General features: G+C 41.1%; 5 protein-coding genes across 8 annotated transcripts; 2 read left to right on the top strand and 3 right to left on the bottom strand.

Moving 5' to 3' along the window:
* Nucleotides 1-99: 99 nt before the first annotated feature.
* LOC108148690 (myosin regulatory light chain 2) lies at nucleotides 100-1,812 on the bottom strand. The gene is made up of 3 exons (XM_017275836.2): nucleotides 1,696-1,812; nucleotides 784-1,026; nucleotides 100-631 (listed from the first exon to the last, which is right to left on the bottom strand). Exons 1-3 carry the CDS (start codon nucleotides 1,696-1,698, stop codon nucleotides 209-211), a joined length of 669 nt encoding a protein of 222 aa, XP_017131325.1. The 5' UTR covers nucleotides 1,699-1,812; the 3' UTR covers nucleotides 100-208.
* A 1,761-nt stretch (nucleotides 1,813-3,573) lies between these two features.
* On the bottom strand, nucleotides 3,574-5,211 carry LOC108148689 (pyridoxal phosphate homeostasis protein). 2 transcript variants are annotated; one of them, XM_017275835.2, is made up of 6 exons: nucleotides 5,176-5,211; nucleotides 5,005-5,101; nucleotides 4,727-4,939; nucleotides 4,330-4,477; nucleotides 4,024-4,265; nucleotides 3,574-3,966 (listed from the first exon to the last, which is right to left on the bottom strand). In XM_017275835.2, exons 2-6 carry the CDS (start codon nucleotides 5,095-5,097, stop codon nucleotides 3,898-3,900), a joined length of 765 nt encoding a protein of 254 aa, XP_017131324.1. In that variant the 5' UTR covers nucleotides 5,098-5,101; nucleotides 5,176-5,211; the 3' UTR covers nucleotides 3,574-3,897. The 2 variants fall into 2 exon arrangements, with proteins under 2 accessions (XP_017131324.1, XP_017131322.1); XM_017275833.2 differs by lacking the exon at nucleotides 5,176-5,211 and having other exon boundaries at nucleotides 5,005-5,154.
* A 276-nt stretch (nucleotides 5,212-5,487) lies between these two features.
* On the top strand, nucleotides 5,488-7,749 carry LOC108148445. Of its 3 annotated transcripts, none has more exons than XM_041709629.1 (5): nucleotides 5,488-5,835; nucleotides 5,889-6,006; nucleotides 6,066-7,130; nucleotides 7,187-7,278; nucleotides 7,362-7,749. In XM_041709629.1, exons 1-4 carry the CDS (start codon nucleotides 5,617-5,619, stop codon nucleotides 7,249-7,251), a joined length of 1,467 nt encoding a protein of 488 aa, XP_041565563.1. In that variant the 5' UTR covers nucleotides 5,488-5,616; the 3' UTR covers nucleotides 7,252-7,278; nucleotides 7,362-7,749. The 3 variants fall into 3 exon arrangements, 2 of the variants coding, with proteins under 2 accessions (XP_041565563.1, XP_041565562.1); XR_005977690.1 differs by having other exon boundaries at nucleotides 5,490-5,835; nucleotides 7,187-7,305; XM_041709628.1 differs by having other exon boundaries at nucleotides 5,489-5,835; nucleotides 7,187-7,749.
* Nucleotides 7,750-8,005: 256 nt separating this feature from the next.
* On the top strand, nucleotides 8,006-9,342 carry LOC108148500 (trafficking protein particle complex subunit 1). The gene is made up of 3 exons (XM_017275537.2): nucleotides 8,006-8,228; nucleotides 8,286-8,428; nucleotides 9,109-9,342. Exons 1-3 carry the CDS (start codon nucleotides 8,130-8,132, stop codon nucleotides 9,302-9,304), a joined length of 438 nt encoding a protein of 145 aa, XP_017131026.1. The 5' UTR covers nucleotides 8,006-8,129; the 3' UTR covers nucleotides 9,305-9,342.
* A 4,915-nt stretch (nucleotides 9,343-14,257) lies between these two features.
* Nucleotides 14,258-20,564, bottom strand: LOC108148654 (acyl-CoA Delta(11) desaturase). Its single transcript, XM_017275785.2, has 4 exons — nucleotides 19,814-20,564; nucleotides 16,798-16,928; nucleotides 15,728-16,119; nucleotides 14,258-15,101 (listed from the first exon to the last, which is right to left on the bottom strand). The coding sequence occupies exons 1-4, from the start codon at nucleotides 20,235-20,237 to the stop codon at nucleotides 14,663-14,665; spliced, it is 1,386 nt and encodes a 461-aa protein (XP_017131274.1). The 5' UTR covers nucleotides 20,238-20,564; the 3' UTR covers nucleotides 14,258-14,662.
* Nucleotides 20,565-21,707: the final 1,143 nt, after the last annotated feature.

Below are 21,707 nucleotides of genomic sequence, written 5' to 3'. Positions count from 1 at the left end.
TATTGGTGGTGTTGGTTGTTCTTGGTGGTGGTGGTGGTGGTGGTTAACAAAAAGAGATTATAGTACAAGATACTGAGAATCTACATATGTAAACGAGCGTTTCTTTTAATTACGTTTATTATTACTGATTTGACTGATTGATTTAACGTTCTGATTCTGGCTGTAATATGGATGCTGAGTTAGAAGTTAGGATGTGATCTCGGTTGCCTTAGGCGGCCTCCTCCTCCTCCTCTTCACCCTTGCCGGTGAGCATCTCGATCAGGGCGGCGGTATCGATCTGGTTCTTGTCGTCGATCACCATCTGATCGTAGGCATCATCGACCTCCTTCATGGTGAACTTGTCACCGAAGTTCATGAGCATTTCGCGGAATTTGTCACCGTCGATGAGACCATCGTTATCGAATGTTTTGAAGGCAGCAATAACAACTTCGTCTTCATCGTTGGCACCGGAGGTGGCCATGCGGTTGGCGAACAGGGTCAGCAACTGGGTGAAGTTGATCGGACCCGAGGCCTCGCCCAGCATGGCGTCCAACTCCTTGTCGTTGGCGATCTTGCCGACGGAGTCGAAGGCAGCGCGCAGATCGTTCTTGCCAATAATACCGTCCTTGTCGGCATCCATTAGTTGGAAGGCCTAATTGATTCCGCACAGAGAGACAGAGAGATAGAAAGAAAGATCGGGTTGGTGACTTGGTCCTTGACAAGTGCGATAGATGATCGATGTGGGATGATTGGATGGGCTTGGAAGTGCTTCACTATGATAGATGTGGGTTGATCGAAACTCACCTCCTTGAACTCGGCGATCTGCTTCTGGGAGAACACAGAGAAGACCGAGGAGCCAGCGCGCTTCGACTTCCTGGAGCCGCGGGATCCGCCCGACGCTCTCTTCGAACCAGTGGCGGATGCGGCCGGGGCAGGAGTTGCGGCTGGTGCCGGGGTTGCTGCCTCGGATGCGGCCTCAGAAGCGGTTTCGGAAGTACCACCCTCTTCCTTGGTCTTCTTCTTCTTAACCTTCTTCTTCTCATCGGCCTGGGGGTACAAAAATGGGTATTTGATTAGTGGGAGTTCGGGTTTTTAAGGGTTTACCAAGTCAGTAATCTGTCAGATGGTCTACTAACTAGTTAACTATAAGAAAGTTTGACAGGTTTAAATTAAGTAGTCATTCTTTTTAAGGGCCTATAATCCATTGATCTTTTCTAGGATCCTTTAAAATTACTTATTTTAAAAGTCCTCAGTTGAAATTGAAAGTAATCCATGTGAAAGTGTTCCATTGAAAAGGTTGGGATGTTTTTTCTCAAATTGGCCCGAAAATATGTATCTGGGGCGAAAAGTTTTCCACTTGGCTATAAATAGCCCGGACGCATGTTACGTAAGCTTTCCGCCGTGCGCCACTTGCCATCTCGCTCGCTCCCCGAAACGGATATCGGATTACGTTACTGACGCGTAACACTTGGATCGATCCATTTATAGAATTCGAATGTTCTGCACTATTCTCACTACGATAAAGGTGAATTGGGGTCACCATGGAGTTATGTTCACTTCATATTCAAATCTTCAAATTCTTTGAATTGTCGAATGCAAATGATTCACTGCACTGATCGGTCATTATCCTTGCTGCATATATCCAGGCACTGAAGGTCCAGTTCGGTTCGGTGTTCAGTTCAATTCGGTTTTTGATATTCCGGGACGTATCCTTACCATGGTGCTGAACTTTGATGTGTTGTCTAATCGAGTCGAGCCGTCAGAGCACACTGAATCTCTGGCTGATTTTATCGCCAAGACAATGATGTTTTAAGAGTTCGGAGGAGCTCTTCTTCATCCACCCAGTGGGCCATTTCGTCGGGGATTCGGCAATCTTCGGGACTCGTCGGCTGCCATTCGCTGTATCTGTATCTGTATCTGTATATGCAATATTCGTGCTGCCTTTTTTAGTATCTGCAAGGCGAGGTCCGCCCAGGCGATCGGTGGGGTGCTGGCGGCTATATCTATATAGCTATAGCTATAGCCATAGCCATGGGGTATAGCCTATAGCCTATGGTATAGCTGTATCCGAGTTGTTTACTCATCGGCTTCTGCTCTAATCAAAAATCTAATTTTAAAGGCAGAGAAAATGCTTTTGGCTTTGGCTTTTGGCGCAGAAGCCTATACATATGTTCGGAATTTATTTCGGTGCGGCTCGGTTCGGATCGGTTCGTCTCTCTGTTGTGGATACATTTCCCCATGCTCAGATTTTGTTTTGTTTTCTTTTATTTTGCTATGCTGCTCGGCCCATCTCTTTTCTAGAGGCCACCCTCCCAAAGGTGTCCTCTTGCGCTGAAATCACCTACATTTCCCTTGGCAGCAGCACATACATATCCCACATATAACAAATGTCTATTCATGCCTATATACTCGATGTTTTGCCTTGCCTATTTTACGTTTCTTTTTCTGTTTTCGAAATCCCCGTACATTGTGCAATATGAAGAGCGCCGAGAATTCCAAATCTATAGATCTGTATACACACAAAGATCGGACGGATTTCGTGTCGCATAAATATTCAACGAACCCGATATTTGACCAGAGTTATTTCGGCAACAAATGTGAAATAAACATCTGATTTTTTCTATATGCTAGTGCTCCATAGGCATTGCATAACGTTTCTGACAATTTTGTTATTCCTTTTTTAATTGAAATCTAAAAACTTTGTTGTACCACGTCATGATACATTAACCTTGTTACGATATATAGTAAACAAAATATTTTATAATATCTATTCGAATGACTAAAATTCTAACAAGGAATTGCATAAAGAACAAAAGAACATACTTATATACAAAATATTAAGATAGTCCATTATATTTATTGATTGCGGACTGCAATAAGGAATTGTATGCAACACAAAAAATATAATTTCAATTTTTATAGCAATCAACAAGTTTAATCCTCTTAGTGTTGATCATTTGTAACAAGCAATTAAATTCTATTATTAACTGTTACGAAATATTATCCATACACAATCATTTTAAGAAATACATATTCTTTGACATAATAATTTAAAAGGTGGTGGGAATTATCCAAATATATATTGTTACTGTATGAAAACGGATGCTTTTTCTTAAAGGTTATTTGCCTTCCCCTAAATAAAAAGTTCAATGATTATATTAAACAAAACTTTCCTAGACAAATCTGACGTCATTTATCCCAGTTGAGTGGTCATCTTAATTCATACCCCCCTTTGCTAATGTAATAATTGATGAAGGTTTGATGCATGAATAATCAAACAGAAAATATCTCAATAAATGATAGGATCCGCGTGAGAAAGCCTTCATAATTCATCGATCAGACATAATGAAAATCGATTGCGACTGCAGTCTTCTTCGTGCTCCATTGAAAGTGATTTTCGGCGAAAACTCTTTTGGCGCTGCAATATTGGCACGTAACCAGGCGACATTTGGCCTCTGGCCAAGCAAAAAAAAAAAGAAACAGACGGAAAGCTGCCCACAATATAATACGCAAAGTAGCATTGAATGTAGGCAAAAATATAAATAGAACTAAGTGCAAAAAAAAGAGAGGGAAACAGTCAAAGGAATGTCAAAATTAATGAAAACTGCGGCAAATGTATTCCATTTTTCAAGGAGCGCAAAGTATCTAGGAATATTAATGGTTTTGACACTTTGGAAGCATTGTTTATGGAGAGGTTAACAATCAAATATGGGATATAACAGCCTACACATAACATTTGTTTATCTCATGGTTTTCTAAATTTAAACGCCAAATCATCTTTAACAATTTACTAGGTTAGTCTGTGTGCGTGTACACAATTCCACCTGATACATGGGCAAACTTGGAGGTCGGACGTCATTGGGAATCAACTGTATTCAGTGCCCGCAACGCATTCCTAGCACATCTGCGGACCTCCCCTCACGCCTTGGCCGCCCGATGGCCGAAAATAGAAGAGCCAACGCGAACCACTGTGCTGCCCATTTCAATCTAAAGGAATAGTTCGTATTATAGCGAGAGATCTTGGGCAGTCAGCTTCTGACTTACCGCCTTGTCAAAGTCGTTGGACATTCCCATGGAAACGAGCACCGAATCTGAGTCCAAGGAGTGCGCCTCACAGATGGATCGGTGCACCTGCATGAGCGATACGAAATCCGGATTGGGTCCATTGCTGTAGTCAAAGCCAAAAGCGCCAATGGTCATTATGCCCCTCAGGTTAAGGTGTTTCAGGTTGCTCCTGATGAACTGGTAAAGTGCCGGGGCATCTTTGGCTTCAATTCCGCTCTTGACTAGAGGAATTCGAAGAAGAGGAAGTAAGTATACAGTCGGTTGATTTATAAGCTCCGAACTCACCATCCTCGCCACTGGTGTTGATCTGGATGAGCACCTGCAGCTGCTGCTCAGGAGCTGGTTGTCTTTTGGACCAGGCTGCATCCAACTTGGTAGCCAGTTTCTCGCTGTCGACGGTTTGGATCATACTCAGGTTTGGCACCGACAAAACCTAAAGGAAGAGTTTAGGCAGGAACCAATTTAGAAGACATTAAAAAGTTTGTTTTGAAAAAAATGTAGGAAAAGCATTATCTCAGTCGGAAATAGAACGGAAAAACGCTGTAGATTGCATTTCTCATATAAACTAATGACAAAATCTTTGGAGATTCCTGCTTAACCTTCAGATAAGATGAATTCTTTAAAAACCTCAATAGGTCGCATTTGACTGGAGCTATAGATCGCCAATCGAAGCGAAGCTGACCTTGTTAATCTTGTTGCTTTGCATGTGACCTATGAAGTGCCACCTGATGTCGGGGCACTTGGCCAAGATGTCCGGATGGCGGCTCTTCTCCTCCAGTTCCTGCACGTAGTTCTCGCCGAAGTCTCTTTGTCCAGCTTCGTAGGCCTCGATTACGGCCTCCGCTGGCTTGGTTTTGCTGACTGCCACGAGGAGGGGCTTTCCAGTTTGCACTTCCTGTGGGAAAGATAAAGATTTTACTAAAGAAGATCATAATTGTGGGGAAATGAAGGAAATCTCACCTTGGGACGCTGCAGGAGCACCTCATCAATCCGCTTCAACACGTGCTGCAGGCCGGCTTTCACGTCAAACTCCGCCATTGTGCGTCTTAGCATTTAACTGCAAAGGGTTTAATGATATATTCGCTTTATATATAGCACCAGATATCCAGTAATTATAGTGGATAACTTTACTGATAACAAATTCGCCTTGCAAATATAAAAACAAGGTTTGCACGGCTGAGAAATCAGCTGTTTAATAGTGTGACCACTTAATTACTTAAAATACTAAATTATACTGCCTTTCTTTCAAAAATACCAATTTTATTTCTTCAAAGGCGGGAAAATTCAAAATGTTTGCGTCTCTTAAAAATGTATAAGTAAGAAAATATATAAAACAATAAAACTACAAAAAAGTTAAAATTATAAAATAATCAATGGTACCAAGACAAAAACCACCATCGCATATTCAATTTGGGAGATCCGTAGAGGTTTCGTTTAATTTTTTTTTAGGCAAAACCAAATCCCATTGCCTTTGCTTTGGCAGTAAAGGTTTGCCACATTTCATCCTTTCAAAACCCTGTGCTGGGGAGAAATGCCTTCACTGGAACCCGAACATACTCCTCTACTTGAACCATGGCGGACGCCATCAGATGCGCCTGCGACTCCCTGAACTCCGTCGTGGGATACCTGGTCACCATGAGGATCTGCGAGATCCGTCAATGCCTCGAGTTCCTCGGAGTGGCGCACACTGAGGTGATCGCAGGCGTGGTCCTGTTCGTCCTGATACAGTTCACCAAGTTCACGGTGGTCCTGCTGCTGGCCATTCTCCTGGCCTATGGGATATTCTACTTGGTAAGAAGTGGTCAAGCTTTTTAAAAGCCGTTTAACTAAAATAAAACCCACAGTGGGAAACCTTCTTCCCGGAAATCAGTAAATTTGGTCACAGAGGAATTAAAATGTTCCGGAATGTACGAACATCTGCCAACTTGCCGCCTTTTGTTTCGGACACTGAGGAGACTCCTGGTAAGTATAGCTTATAATCTATTATAACAAGTCTGAAATAAAATATATTATCTCACCAGGAGAGTACTTAATTAGTCCAAAAATCCAACATTACACCACTGGCATGATAAACCCGCCAAATTCTCTCAAAATGCCTATGCTACTGCCTATGTTACCAAATAAGAACTTGAGGACAACCAGCCTGCAAACAGACCACCAACGGAGAGAAGAGGAAAACAGACGAGGATCTCGTGGACTAGGTCACTATTCTAATCGGGAATCGCAAGACCCAGGAAAACATCGCTACGAGCGTCCTAACTGGCGATCTGTTAATCCGGAACCGGAAAGGGAGCACCACTCCTCGAAAAGAACTTCCCATGGGGCCAGCGGAAGTGGTGGAGGTGGTGAGTCCAAGCGGATGTCGAATGTCCTGCGAATCCCAAACATCACCAGTGGAGTGGTGGACGCCAGAAGACTTCCCGCAGTGACCAGCGAGCAACTGAAACGACTGCCCAATATCACAAGTGGAGAATCAAGGAGAACCCCGAAGGGAACTAGTGGTGCCAACGAATCCAGGAAGCTGCACAGATTAACCAGTAAGGAGATAGTAGATTCCCGCAAGGTTCCAAAAATAACTAGCGGTACCAATGAATCACGATGGCTTACCAGTGGTCAAACGACGGAATCCCGACGAGCTCAAAGAATCACCAGCAGTAGCAATGGGTCTCGAAGATTGCAAAATATAACGAGTGGGGAAGCTAAAGAAACCCGAAGAAGTTCTCATCCACGGCGTGTTGATGACTCCCGTCGCCATTCCCAAGGTCATAGAGATGGAGGAGGTGGTGTCGAGTCTAGGGGTCGTCGAGCTTCGGAGAAATCACATCCGGCCCAAGGACGTCGTCCGGAGGAGCCATCAAAGCAGCGGCGGAGCAACAATGTGCCTCCTGGAGTGACTAGGCGTCAATTTCCGGAGGATCAATACGAACGCTTGAAGATTGAGAACCGGGAGTACCAGGCCCGCCATTTGCAGGCCAGTGGTCCAGCTGGTTTTCATCAGAGCTTACGTGTTCCTACCTCCGAAGGAGCTCAACTCACCAAACAGGATAACTTCATTGCAGGACATCGCCATAGGAACACCAAATCAAGTGAGTACAGATGCGAGATTTATCACTCAAACTGATAAATATTTAATTTAATATAGGCAATCCCAACAAGGATGCCGGTCATCCACATAGATCCCATCGCATGGCTAATCCGATATTTTAGAATGGACAGAAACAGTATAAGAAAAAAGTACGCACTTGACAGTGGAGCCGAAAAGTAAAAGCTTGAGATCTCTCTTCAGATCCCCCCTAAAAAAATACTTTTTCCAAAAGCTCCTCCCTAACCAGTAGTGAATCGATAAGAACTATCCAATTTGACGAATACCCCAAGACGATTGACAGTTGCGATGACTCCGATGAAAGGCCAAGTAAAAATGCAGCAAAAACAACGGCCAAAAAAGCCCCAGAAACAACTCTAGAAAAGGAAGGAGTACCAAATGAAACGCAGGACCAAGGATCCAGCCGTGAAGAAGTTAACAGTTTCAATTTAAAGGAGTATCCATTTGTGGTGGAGATGCCCGAGCCAGCGGACAAAGAAAAGAAAAAGAAATCCAAAAACAAAATAAGTGAGGAATAAAAGAAGGAAAATAACTGAGCCCGTTTTAAATGTGTATCAAAATTTCTGTTTTTTCTAAGCCAAATAAATAACACAAAAGAAAAATTATTTTATAATACTTTTTGTAATAATAAATTTTTATATTTACAAACGAAGAAATCTTATCACCAATAAATGTTTGAAGATAAAATCTTGTTTACTCAATATATTTTGTTATTTAGTGAATTTAATTAAAGCTATACTTTCAAAAATTAAATTTAACTTCATAATCGAGAAATAACTGCTTGATGGGCAGCACATTTTCAAAAAATCACCTAACGCCTTTAAACAGCTGTTCTTGTGTTGTCTAGTCCCAAAATGGAGAAAGTTGGCAGCCCCTTTGAATGTTTTTGTTTTGCATCGGAAATTAAAGTGAATTGCATTCCATAAATTCGAAATAAAGCCCACCATTAAAGGCTAATGCCATTCCGATTAGCTTAAACAAGATGACCATCTTTAATCTGTACATATTCGACAAGTTTGGCACGCTACTTCACTACGCAGAATGGAATCGCACCAAGAAATCGGGAATCACCCGAGAAGAGGTGAGTATTAATTAAGAAATACACAATTAATATCCACTAAATATTGTTTATTCCTAGGAAGCCAAACTCACCTACGGCATGCTCTTCTCGATCAAGTCCTTTGTGAGCAAAATATCGCCACATGATCCCCGGGAAGGATTCCTCTACTATAAGACCAATCGCTACGCCCTCCATTATCTGGAAACTCCCTCGGGGTTAAAGTGAGTTTGTTAAAAAAAAAAACTTAAATTGTAACTTAAATGTTATGTTGGAGTCAGTACTTTCCCAAATGTATATATCTATTCAATCTTAACAAGTTTCTATAGCAATAATAACATTATTTATATGTATCTATTCTCGCCAAACATGTTAATCCTTACTAAGCCAAGTTGAACACGTTTGCTAAGAATAGATGAAAATAATAATAGCAATTGGTATTAAGATTAATACATATATACATTTTACTGTTTCTGAACAAACCGAAATGCATTAACCTTTCAAGAATTTTAATTCTTAATCAACATTCCTTTTAATTCAATGTCTTTAATCTCTGTAACCCATATACATAAGTTCAGGTTTTAAATATAATGTTAATTAGTTGTATATACAATGACACATCAGAAATTTTTAAATGTTGCGTTTAAACTCCAATATCATTTATAGTCAGTCTTTAAAAAACGCCGAAGATGTGTGGTTTAATTAATCAACTATAGTTTAATTATAAACGCGATATGTAATGCCACAGTTTTTGTCTTGATATAAAAGTTCCGATGGTGTTCTCCTTGACTTACCAGTCACTTTTTTAAAACCCAAATATTTATGCATTCTTTTTTTGTACCTTAATCTAATAACCAACTTAATAACCCCTATTTCCAAACAAAAATCGTTTCCTTGTCCGCAGATTCGTTCTCAATACGGACACGACAGCCATCAATGTGAAGGAGCTGCTGCAAGCAATGTACGCTAAAGTGTGGGTGGAGTACGTGGTGCGGGATCCACTGTGGACGCCCGGCACAGTGGTCACCTCGGAGCTATTTCAATCAAAGCTGGACGAATTCGTCAGGCAGTCCCCCATCTTCGGCATTCGCAATATCTAAACAAATAAATAGCTTTAAGCTCAGATTCCCATTACCAAGCAAAGAGTTGAATGCTATTTACAATTTTGAACTCGGAAATTCAAAGGTCTATGTCAATTAGGTCTGAAATGCAAATTACGGTGACAAGTGCTCCGAAATGCAGCCCGCAAAATCCGGGCGCCGGAAATGTCGTGCATGCACTTAAAAATTGTCTGCGGCGCTACCAAGAAAAAACTGGCCTCATAGTTGCGCAAGCCCTGTCTTTTGCTGTTGTCCACCGTCCAACGACCAGCGCAGACAAAGGTGGACAAATGTCAAAGCGGTTGCAGCAACTCGAAAATTTTACTTAGTTCCACGAACTTATAAACTGACTGAATGTCTGACTTGATGAGTGACTGAGCGGGTGTTGCTGCAGGGATTACACGGGTAAAAAGTAAAGAAAACCTTTTATTTTACGAAAAATTTTTAGAAACAAAAGAAGCTCTTATTTTGCTTAGCTAAATAGATTACTACCCGAAAATAAAAATATGTATATAAATAACTCCCTAAGGAATTAAGTTGAGCATATAAAAATTTTTCAAATTTTAAGATGTACTAGATTTAAATTTTTAGATAATTGGATGGGTAGAAAGAGCTTTCAGAGTATAAGAAACATAAATGATAAATATTTGATAAGATCAAATCTGTATATCTGGGCCAATTTATAAGGCATTTAAAATTTGTTTTTATCAAATAATTTTATGGCTTTTTTTTGCATATTGCTCCGTTGATAGAGATATTAGTGCGAATGCTTAACAATATGAAAGCGATGCAATATGTGATGTAAGTTATCAGCTTAGGCGATCCTATGACCTTCTTGGGCCCTATTTTTGCCCGTGTAACTGCAATTTTTGAACAGACAGCTGAGCTCGCGTCAAGGGTTTTCGCAACTCGCCGTTGTAGCCGAGGAGTATGAAAATGAAAATGATTTGCAGAATGCATCCATAATTGGGGGAGCAGCACGTGAAGCCGCCGAAACCAGTCGCTTTAGGTCCGCGCTATTGCTATTGCTATTGCTGTTGCGGATCCACAACGGCAGCATGAACGGACAAATATACAAATATGGCAATACAGATACCGCTGTGAATGCTCTTTCCTATACGCCCGATGTCTCACTTATTCAAAATTTTGTGCAAGTCACAAGACGTTTGAACTAAATATGTTTTGTATGTTTTAGTGATCTTTTTTTTTTTTTTTTGATTTTTCTTCGCATTGTCTTTGACGAATTTTTAAAACGGGTTTTAACATTGCAAAAGACGCTGGCGGGACAATAAAAGTGGAACCACAAAGCGGTTTCTTTTCTCCGCGATCGAAGAAATCAATTTCAAAGCCAAACGTCCCGGCCGCAAAGCACAAATAAATCAATCGCTCGGCATCAAGACCTAATGATGGCACCCATGGACCACCGAAATTTGAGCCGAGAAAAACCGAAAAGTCGAACGCACACGCAAAGGTTACAAAACACACAAAAAAAGGTGCCCTTTCAAAATCGGCAATTGCATAGACACTCAAGCCCAATACTCATAGATACCCAATCTTGTGGATACCAGTTCCGAAAGAGAGGCTGCCTATCGGCAATCACATGGGTGTAGGTATAGGTCTTCGATACCATCGCATCGACAGCCAATTAGCCGTGAATCTGGTGGGCATGGGATTTACGGGGGACGTAGCTTTCTGTTTTCATTCGCAAAAGTTACGCAAATTTCGAGTTACTCGTCTGTGGTTTTCGTCACCAACTCCGGATCCGCGGCAAGGTTATTAACGGTTTGCTGGTCTCTGGTCTCTTAGCGCTTAGGAATTGGAAATTGTCGCCCGGTCACGTCATTAAATGACCGCTATCTTGATTGCTTTACATACGGTGCGACCTTTTCCCGTGCGTAATTAAAAGTTTAACGAGCAATTGTGCCGGGTATTTAGTTGATTTCCCCGGGCAAAAAAAAGAAAGAGAGGATGGCCGACCGACCACCCACAAAAATCTCGTGTGGCGATCAAGGCCCTTTGGCTTTTTTACCGGAGGCGGACCTGATCTGCCAAAATACCCATAAACCAGCCCATCGGCACGGCACGTTCAGATATTATGCAAATACATAGGCCTAACGCTTACCAAATTAGGTTTTGCCAAGCCAAATTGGGGGAAATGCTCGAATATCGCATAGAAATCTCATATATTTCGCATAAATCTTCAGATAAAGCAGTCAGAGTTCAGAGAGGGCCAATGTTGTTGACTCTCAAAGGGATTCGGCTGTGTTTGAAAATGGCTTGCGACACCACTGATCATTTGTTTATTTGGCTTTCGAAGACACAAAAATATAAATTAGAATCAGCTTCAAATATATGAACTGGCTGAAAAATTAGCATGTAAATACAAAGGTTTCAAAGATGTCTGGAATCTCTTAAATGAAAGTGGACTGACACGTGTCGAGCTAAGCGAATAAAGAAGAGAGATCAAAGTTCTTTGCATAAGATGCCAGAATCTTCTTGAATTTTTATTTGGGCTCATAAAGATTTATTTAAACTATCAATTTATCACAATGGATTTGAATTTTAATTTTGATCAAATCAAGCGATTAATAGTTCTTTTTACTGAAAATCTTCTAATCAACATGGTTATTGTTGTCGGTAAAATTAAATATTTAATTCGATTGAATTCAGTCATATCTAACTATTTAAATATTATCAATGGTTATCTGTCATCGCCCCATAACAGATAACCATGGATAATAATTAAATTGATGTGACTGAATAGGAAAATCAATTGAATGATATATTATACTTTATCCACAATAATATTATAAACTTAAGTAAACCAACTTTAATTATTAGTTCTTCTTTATTATTTCCAACAGTTTTCCTTCATTTATTAGGCCTGATCGAGTTTCATCTACCAACTCATTCATCTTTTCCAATGGGTGGCTACCAATGGGTTAATGAAATTACGATCCAGCCCCTCTGGGGCAACCTTCAATTAACTAGGCCCACAAAAATGGTCCAAAATTGAGTGCTCGTTTGGTGACCACTGGCTCGTCACCAATTAGGTGACGATGACAGCCACACAGAGAGCACTAATGAGATGACGATGACACGATAGGGTTTTGGCGTTTTTTTGGCCATTGCTTGGACTGCTGATATTGGCAAAGCACTTGACCTCCACAACAATTGGCGTACAGAATACACAGCAAAAAATTTAATAAAATATATGAAGATTTTATAGATGTAAAAATGGCTGAAGCTTGTACTTCCTTAAAGTTTATTTTTCAACCAATACATATACAAGTTTCTGAATATCAAACAATAATTAATTCTATATAAATATTTATAAATTGATCAGATCTTTTCTCTGTAAGCATACAAGTCATGAAGTTTTATGGTAATCGGGAACTCCCAACCACTTGATGCAAAAAGGGCGATGCTCCAGGAATTCCCCTTGAATGTCTGACGGCCTGAACCTTTTCAAGGTTCTCGTTCTTGAGATTGAGATTGAGTTCGGTGTACGTGCCAAGTGCACGTAGGCCTGACCAAATGGGGGAACTGAGGGGCCGGTGGGGAAGTTAACGAATCGATTTGGGAACTATTATAGTCACGGCTTCTAGTCGCGGTTCCTTGCGTCAGTTCCTGCGACTGTACGATGTAGCGATCTCCAGATTGGACGCCTCTTACGGCACGTAGTCCAATGTCAAGGGAAACCTGTTGGCGCCTAAGCAGCGGCTAACGACTAACGACTAACTCCGCCTGGAACCACCTACACAGCCCAGTTAAATGGGTGATTTAGATGACGATGATGTTCATAACAATGACAAAAGTCGTTTCCATTTCCCATTCTCATTTCCATTTGCATCTTAATTTCGTCACTGCCTCAAATTGTCATTAAAGGTGACCGGTTAATAGTTTCGTTTCATTATGGGGGGTTAAAGGGAAACCCGCCAGTGGGTTGCTACTTCGTTTGGCATTTAAACTATTTAGCTTAATACTTAGCAACTCAACAGAATACTTAATAATTAAAAAAAAAAAAAAATTTTGACTCAAAGTGGTCGTTTTTCCACCACAACAAAGCTCGCTTGATGATTGTTAAGATACATTTAAGTAGGGCCTTTGCTGCACTGATTATCATCTTTTTTGTCAACCTTTTATATTGGTGTATATTTACTTTAGCACATTGATCTTTTGTAAGATGAGATGCTTTTGTCAACTTTCCATATAACCATTTGCACTTCTAGGTGAACAGGTAAACAAATAATGCCTTAAAAAAATCTTTTTTCCGCAAGTATCTGTAAAGTTGAACATGCAAATATTAGGACTGGCGGAGTTTAGAGTGTAGTCAAGGAAATATTTACAACAAAAAATGGTATTACAGCTAGTTAATACTTGGCTTTATTTAAGAATAGACAACTAAACTATCGCTTCAAAACTAATCTTTTGGATAATGGGTGTCCCTGAGTCCATTTTACTTTAAAATACTATATTTATTCTGGGTATATCTTAAATGTTAGACAAGTTCTCATAATGGGTTTGTTTTCCGATTTCACAACTGAAACATTGACGTCAATTGTTAACATAGGCTTGGGTTTGGGTAAATTTAAGAATATATATTCAAAAACAGATTTCGCACTTCTTGCTTACTTGAATTGATATTCTCAGAAAAAAATTTCCAAAGCTTCCTAGAAGATTTGGTCTACATTATGTACGTCAATTGTTGATGATTTATTCAAAAACATTTTTCGCACTTATGGCTCATTTGAATAAGGAGTTTTTTCCAGGCACTTAAAAATTTCCAAGCTCACATCTTAGGCTCATAACAAAGTAAATATTAGTACTTCATGTTATAAATATGGCCAGGTATTTGTCACTAGCTTCAAGAAAAGACAATAATTGAGGGGCCCCGACAATCGACCAATTGAAATGCGATTTACTTTGAATTTTTGAATTGTTTTTATTTGTAAATATTTATTTTTGTTTTTTATTTGTTTCGGCATATTTTGTTGTTGTCATTTATACGTAAATTTGTGTGTGACTCATAACTTATGTCGTACCGTGCTATCTGCTAAATACCTAAACCTACACAAATGAAGATTTGAAAATGAGTGGATGTGGGGTATGTGTCTGGTGTGTGAGTGTGAGTGTGTGAATCTGTGTGAGTGTTAACCATTGCGGTGCAAGTGTGTTGGTTTGGAGTGAAGATATAGATAATAATAGAATAGAGTTTAATTTAAAAAAACGATTATCGACTATGTCCCGCCCTCGCATAGACGCAAGATTAAGTGACGATCCTTCCCATCAGTGATCCGCGAGCCCATCTCGATCTCTAGATGCCTGGACGCCAGTTCCCGAATCCAATTCCGATCCCTAGTTGGCCGCCTTCTTGGACTTCTTCATCCGCTCGCCCTCGTTCTCGTTCTCGTCCAGCTTGGCGCTCTCCGTGCTGCTGGACTCGGCATCGTACTCCAGATCCGGATCAGGTACCTCGGCGTAGTGGACATGACCCACCATGGTGGCGCCGGCCACCACTCCGTCCTTGAACTCCTCAGGACCTCCCATCTGGGAGGCGTGGGTGCCATCGCCATACTTCTCCAGGGTGCGACGCACCAGCTCCTTGGAGGGCTGCTTCATGTTCCAGGCCCAGCCCAGCTTGTGGAAGGCATCCAGCACCATGGTGGTGAAGTTCACAGTGTAGTTGCCCAGCTCGGCTGCTTTGTAGTCCCAGGGGAAGACGTGGTGGTAGTTGTGCCATCCCTCGCCCATGGCCAACAGCGACACGTAGATGTTCTCGCTGGGCATGATGCGCCTGATGGGCAAGACAAAAACGATGTCAATTAGATCTATCCTTTGAAATGGGTTAAGTCAACTCAACAATGAAAACCATTAAACCCTTTTTAAATCAAACTTAGATAAACCTTGCTGAGAAAACATAAAGTCCCTCTTTAAAACAAAACAAAGCTGTTCAATTCTTTAAACCGAAACCCGTTGTTAATATAATTTAAAAATGCTTAACGGCCAGTATCAATGTGTATTTAAAACAAGTTGTATTAAAAAAGAAATCCCAGAAATTAAATACTTTCACCTAAATTTTAAAGAGAACCAAACCATAACCAATTTATAGAAACAAAATATAACATGGAAAATAACACTATTATTATATAGATTGAAAATATACCCCAATATTGTGGGCAAAGCAAAAATTTCTTAATTCATCAAATGATTTCTTTGTATTTTGTGCTTATGTATTCTTCATTCTATTTTTAAAAGTGTTGGCAAATAAGTTTCACATTTTTCGCCTGCTATATCAGCAAAATAACGCATTGAGTCAATGAGTAAAATAGTAAAGTGACCTGTATTAGTGCTCTAAATTAAAAATGTTATTGTCAGCACCTTATTGACTTATTATTTTTTTAGGGGAAGTGACACACTTACTTATCATAGGGTCGGGATCCCCACAGATGGGCGGCACTGTTCACAGACCAGGTGAAGTTCAGGCTGCTCACGTAGCGGAAAAGGCACTGCTGCACAAAGGCCAGCGTCCAGGATTCACCCCAGAAATAAACTGGGATCACAGTAGGCAAGATGAAGCAGAAGAAGGTCTTCAGGGGGATAAAGTATTTCTGGTGGAATCGCACCACGGGATCTGCCAGAATGTCGCTCATGTCGATCTGGCGACCGCGACGAAGCACATCCGGATGTTTCAGCATCATCAGCCAGCCCACGTGGGAGAAGAAAAATCCCCTGTTGGCATTGTGAGGATCCGCATCCGTCTCCGAATATTTGTGGTGAACTCGGTGGTCACGAACCCAGTCGTACAGGGTGTTCTGAAAGGATTTATTTGATATTAGATCGTGAGAAGAGGTTTCTCAAGCACTTTTATCTTTTTTAATATTATTTGATAGTTTTTGCGATATTAGGCAACCATCTCTTTGACATTAACAAACTAACTATTATTAACGTTTTATAAAATAAAAAAAAAATTGGTCATAAATATGAATGTAATTTTTTTTTGAACATAAAAGCCCTTCTGCGGAGAAACTTTACCTAAAAGTGACAATCTTTAGTGGGTCAGCGCGGCTCATTTAACACTCCATCAAATTTTATTGTTCCTCTTAATCTCCAGGTCGCTCAGTACATATATTTATATATCTTTCACGCTCCGCATCGAAATCTAAGCATCTGCGGCTGAGAGCTGCTGCGCTTAATCGCTGCAGTCATTAAATAAGACAAATGTATCTGCGAGATACACAAAGCAAAACACTTTTGCCAGTCGCGGCTGCCCCGAGTAGTTGGAATTGTCAATTTTACAGTTTGTCAGTCGCGACAGGCATTAAGTTGTTATACTTAATGATGCAATTAATGTTAATTGCATTACAGCTCCCCCCCAAAAAAAATCCGAAGGTGGCGCGTCAAATGAATTGGCAAAATGCGGACAAGTCTTCAGGTGGCATTACGTGTGCCAAAGGTCGAGGTATCCGATCCTCATCTTCTTGTGAACTCACCTGTCCGGCCACGCAGTAGCAGACCATCAGAATGGATCGCAACACGGTGTTGGCCTTGTAGCTTCGATGGGTCCAGAACCTATGGGCTCCGGCCGTAACTCCAAATCCAGCCACGCCGCCAACGAAGAATGCTGGAAGATACATAAATTAAAAGATAGATGTAAGTGACGGCTATAAAGATTTGGACAAAGGCAGTGTTAATTGGATGCCAAAAGAAAAACCCGAAATTACATTTCCGCAAATTGAGCTATTTGAGGCTGTGTGCTAATTTCGCCGACAAACAAATGGAGTATAAAAGAGAATCGAGACGGCACAAGGTTAGACGGTAGGGGAACTTTATATAAATCCGGTGAATGACTGATCACGATTCTGGCCATCATTAGAAATATCACTCACATGGAAATCACACACAGGTACATACCTTCCAGACGTTCTCTTCCATTAGAATATGCAAAATGCCATTGTCACCATCCCATTGATTTGGATAATTGCTACTAGAAGTGCTATTAGAAGTAATGACTTATTGATCACACGAAGGGGTTTTCCGCATCGCCTAACGATCCATGATATAGGAGGATTTAAAATATGCTCGCACAGCAGCACCGCATCTCACATTTCGGCAACCAACTAATGAACTATTAACGATTTCACTGAATGGGAATTTCATAGATTTTTCGATTGGTTGGAGGAAAGATTAGCCTTCACAGTGTTGCGACAAAAACCAGTTCCGTCTCACCAAAAAATGAAATTAACAATTAAAGGCCAATACAAAGTGCGGAAATGATCAAACTTAACATTGGTGTGCCCACAAATGGGTTACGTATAACCATCAATAAAAATGACTCAAATCTATTTCATTTATTCTGGCTACTTCATGTAATTTTCTAATAATTTTAAAATATTCTTTTTTACTCTCCAGTAATAAATATGAGAAACATATCGTTAAATAGCTCTGTAATTTGGATATTTGCATTCCAAATGCAGTGGAACTTGTAGCAATAGCAAAAAAGTTCAAGTTCAGACCGTTTCGAAATTAGATTTTGAGTTGACTCGAAGATCGCTGAAACGCTTAGCTGCATTAGCTATTCCACCGCCCATCTTTTTTGATCCCAAGACAGAAAAACAACAAGCGGCCCTGAGTTGGAAGAGCGTTGACTTGTCTTTATATAAATGTTAGTTTTTTTCGGCAGCTTCATTAACGCCCAATGTTAATGCGTTTATGTAAGTCCCCTCAGCTCAGAGTCTTTTTCCCCATCATTTTTTTTAATCAATATCTTGGCCTGAGCACGACAATTTTCGCCATCTACGTAACCGGCAAAAGATGATAATTCCCAGCATGCCAGGGAGCATATTTAAGCGCTGCACGTTCGACCGCCAATTTGCCAAAATATTTACGAGCTCGACGCCCCAAAAAAGGAATCCTCCTCATACAAGGATACTCCTTGTATTTTATTTTGCATTTTTTTTTGCCTGTCAGGCCGCACAATGCGCAATAAATATTGAAAATTACCAGGTATTAAGGCATTTTTCGCTGTACACCCATTAAGAGGGAAGTGCCCAAGTACCCAGCTTCATACGCTCTGGTAATTCCATTGAAAACGAAATCGGTTATGGAGCATCCCCGTAGTCTGCTGTCTTCCCCCTTTGAGTCTGTCTCAATGTCAACTGATTTTTTTGCCGTACTCGCATGTGAAGTGCTCATAAATTGAGTCAGTGTTTACTGAACAAATAAATCATCTTTTGTCTTGTGAAATATATGAAGTTGGGACATGTAAAACAAGATCTATAAAGGTACAGTACTTTACAATACTTTGTACCCAAGAATTTCTATGATAAATCATCTTTCGCGGCTTGGAAATGAAATTTCCAACTCAGCCTTGGTAACCATCATTTACAAAACTAACATATTATCTATTCTTTGGTTTAACTTTGACTTACGGCCCTGTAAGCTGAAATCGTTAATGTTGCAGTTTTGAATTGAAGGACCCAGAAATTTCTAGTTCAACCTTGTTTACTTAATATCGAGGCTTAATAACAGTGGGGTAGATCTTTCAAAGCCCCAAATAAATTTGTGTCAAGCGGTTCTCTTTCTCGCTGGCAACCTCTCTTTTTGACCGCATATTTATTGTAGACCAGCACGTTTTGGTTTTGTTTTCTGCAATCCACCTGTGTCAGTCATTTTTTGTGCTGAGACTGAAATTGCATGCCAGCCGAAAACTCAAAACCCAAACCCAAACCCAAAGTAAAGCCAATGAAAGAGATTTCAACACACGTCGTATAACAAAAAGCAGAAGCTGAAGGGCGTTTTTGGAGGGAAAGGGGGAAAGGGGCCAAGGGGGAATGGGAAAGGGAAGGGGCGTCGTGTTAAGCGGTAATCAATTAAAGGCAATAACAAGGGGACGCATTTTGTAATGGCCCAGAGAAAGAAAACGCCGAGGGGCTTAAGGCGCTGGGCGCGCAAAATTGCAAATAATTGGTGGGGCAACAAATTTTGGGGGAGTGTAAACTGTAAAGACAACATCATCAGCGACACCAACAACACATCAGCACTGAGAGAAAAATATTACAGCTTAAACCTAAGATTTCCTTTAAATTTAGTACTATAAAAAAACTAAGTTTCACCCAAATGGCAGCTAAAACGATTCTTAATACAAACATTACCAAAAAATATAGCAGAAAACTAACTGTCTTAAAAAACTTTGATTTTGCCATTGCATGTAATATTCAAAGTATTATTAGCGGTGTTTTAATATATCAAAAATTATGCGAGCCATGAAGATGTTAAAAAAAGGCACATCCAGTATAAATCCTGGTAAATTGCTATATAAGTATTATTTTTTCTATGTGTAATATTTTTTCCCTTTACAGACAGCATCGATCAGAGATGACTCTTTGTTTCCACACCTATCCCCATTCCACCATTTCCAAATTCGACAGACGATAGAAAGAGAGAGTGGGCATTACGCAATGCCGGATGGGATGGATATGGATGAGTTAGATGGTGATAGATACTTACACCAGATGGTGGTGTAGAGATTGAGGTCTCGCAGCGGATAGGTCAGCAGGCAGATTCCGGCCACGATGTGGAGCAATGAGATCTGGATGACTTTGTCCCACTTTAGGGGGGCCTTAAACTGCCATCCCAGCACGCGATCGCCGACGAAGGTGCGGGTGTACTCCTCGAGATCGATGGCGTCCCTGGGCACGTGCCTGGCGATCCCTTTGGGGATGACGGCCCGCGGCAGTTCCTCCCTCTTGGGGGGCAGCTGCAGTTTGCCGCGTGGCGGCAGCTCCGGGGACGAATCCTCGCCCCGTCGCACCTGCTGCTGGGCATCCCCGTTGGCCAACTTGGACCGGCGGGCCACTAGCGGCGGACTCGAATCCCCCGAAATGGCCGGCGTCTTGCTGCACACTCGCTCCGAGGTGGAAAGGTGACCCATTTTGCGCTTTCACAGATATGTATTTCTCTCTGGGGCTCCCGGGTTTTTATTTTGGGTTCGCCGGCGGAAACCGCGTTTCGTAACTGCTGCCGCACGCACACTCGCCGAACTTTCTTCACAGCTTAACACACAAACACTCGAAGGGCCTAATTGCCGGAGTACTTGGCCCAGAGTCGGAGTTGGAGTTTGGCTTTCTTACTAAAAACCAAACTGTCACTTCAGCGGACGCGGTTCGTTATTGTTTTTTTTGAGGGGGATTTCCTTTCTGTCGCTTTTCGCGTCTAACGAACTTAACGCGGCGCCGTTCCGTAGACAAATGATCGTAGCCAAAAGTGTAAATTCCTACCTATGCGGCTCACCTGAGCAGAGCAGTTGAGTTCGGTTCACCTGGGCAGCGACTGCGACGGCGATGGCGACTGAGCCAAAGTTGACTGATTGACCGACTGACTGACTGACTGACGGAGTTTCCAAGCCGACGCACCGCACAAAGGTAAAGAAAAGAAATGGAGAGACGAAATGGCCAAGAAGGCCAAGATTATGCCACCACACATACACGTCCACCGAACCACCTGTAACAAACCACTTCGGCTATAGCCTCGGTTTAGCAAACTTCGGCTATAGCTTCGGCTTCGGCTATAGCTTCGTGTTCCACTTCGGATCGGCACTTGGTCGCAGAATCAGCAGCGCAGTCAGCAGCTCTGGATGTGCGCTACCTCGAATTTGCGCCAAATGTGTGGGTCTTTGGGTGTCATGCATCAGTAGGTCAAACCTTGTCGCTGCGGGAAACTCAAGACACTTCAGAAAGGCTTGCGAGTTGGGAAAGATTCACATTCACTCATGAGTTGGCGTTTAAATATCGATAGTTTTCTTTTCAAGAAAAAAACAAAGAAGTATTTGCCATCTAATCAATGACATTTACATCATCAGTTATCCAAAAACCGCCAATTTAAATGGTTCCTTTAATGTTGCGTATTTAATCTTATTATTTTAATTTCATGACCAAGCTCACAAATGAAAAAATACGTTTTAAAACATAATCAACTACATTAAATCATAAAATTTTGTATATATTTATAATTTTATTAAGCTAAAGAGATAGAAAATAGCTTAGAAATCAACCATTTTTAATGAAAAGGAAAGGTTTATGATTTCAAAATCTGAATAAATTTGTTTAGAAAGCTGAATAATTTTAAGTTAATTAAATACCCTGCCACCAAAGATAGTAAGTACTGATAGTTATCCAATTAAGACATTACACAGTACCACGGGGTCTGCCCCTAAGTTTCAATTCTTATCTGTCTGACCAGACGTCTCTTTCGCACCCGACAAGTGCCCCTCTGGCCGCCAAAAAAAAATAAAAAATTCAGAGACCGACAAGAAGTCTGCCGGCATTTCTCATGATTACTCACGAATGTTCGAATAATGCTGGCGATCTACAAGTAACGCAGACGATTCTAATTGCATTTGCTA

The sequence above is a fragment of the Drosophila elegans genome, unplaced genomic scaffold (assembly GCF_018152505.1).
Source record: "Drosophila elegans isolate 14027-0461.03 unplaced genomic scaffold, ASM1815250v1 contig_476, whole genome shotgun sequence".
In the NCBI taxonomy this organism is placed as follows: domain Eukaryota; kingdom Metazoa; phylum Arthropoda; class Insecta; order Diptera; family Drosophilidae; genus Drosophila; species Drosophila elegans.
Note: the sequence above shows the minus strand (reverse complement) of the source record. Positions and strands in the feature narration are given on the sequence as shown.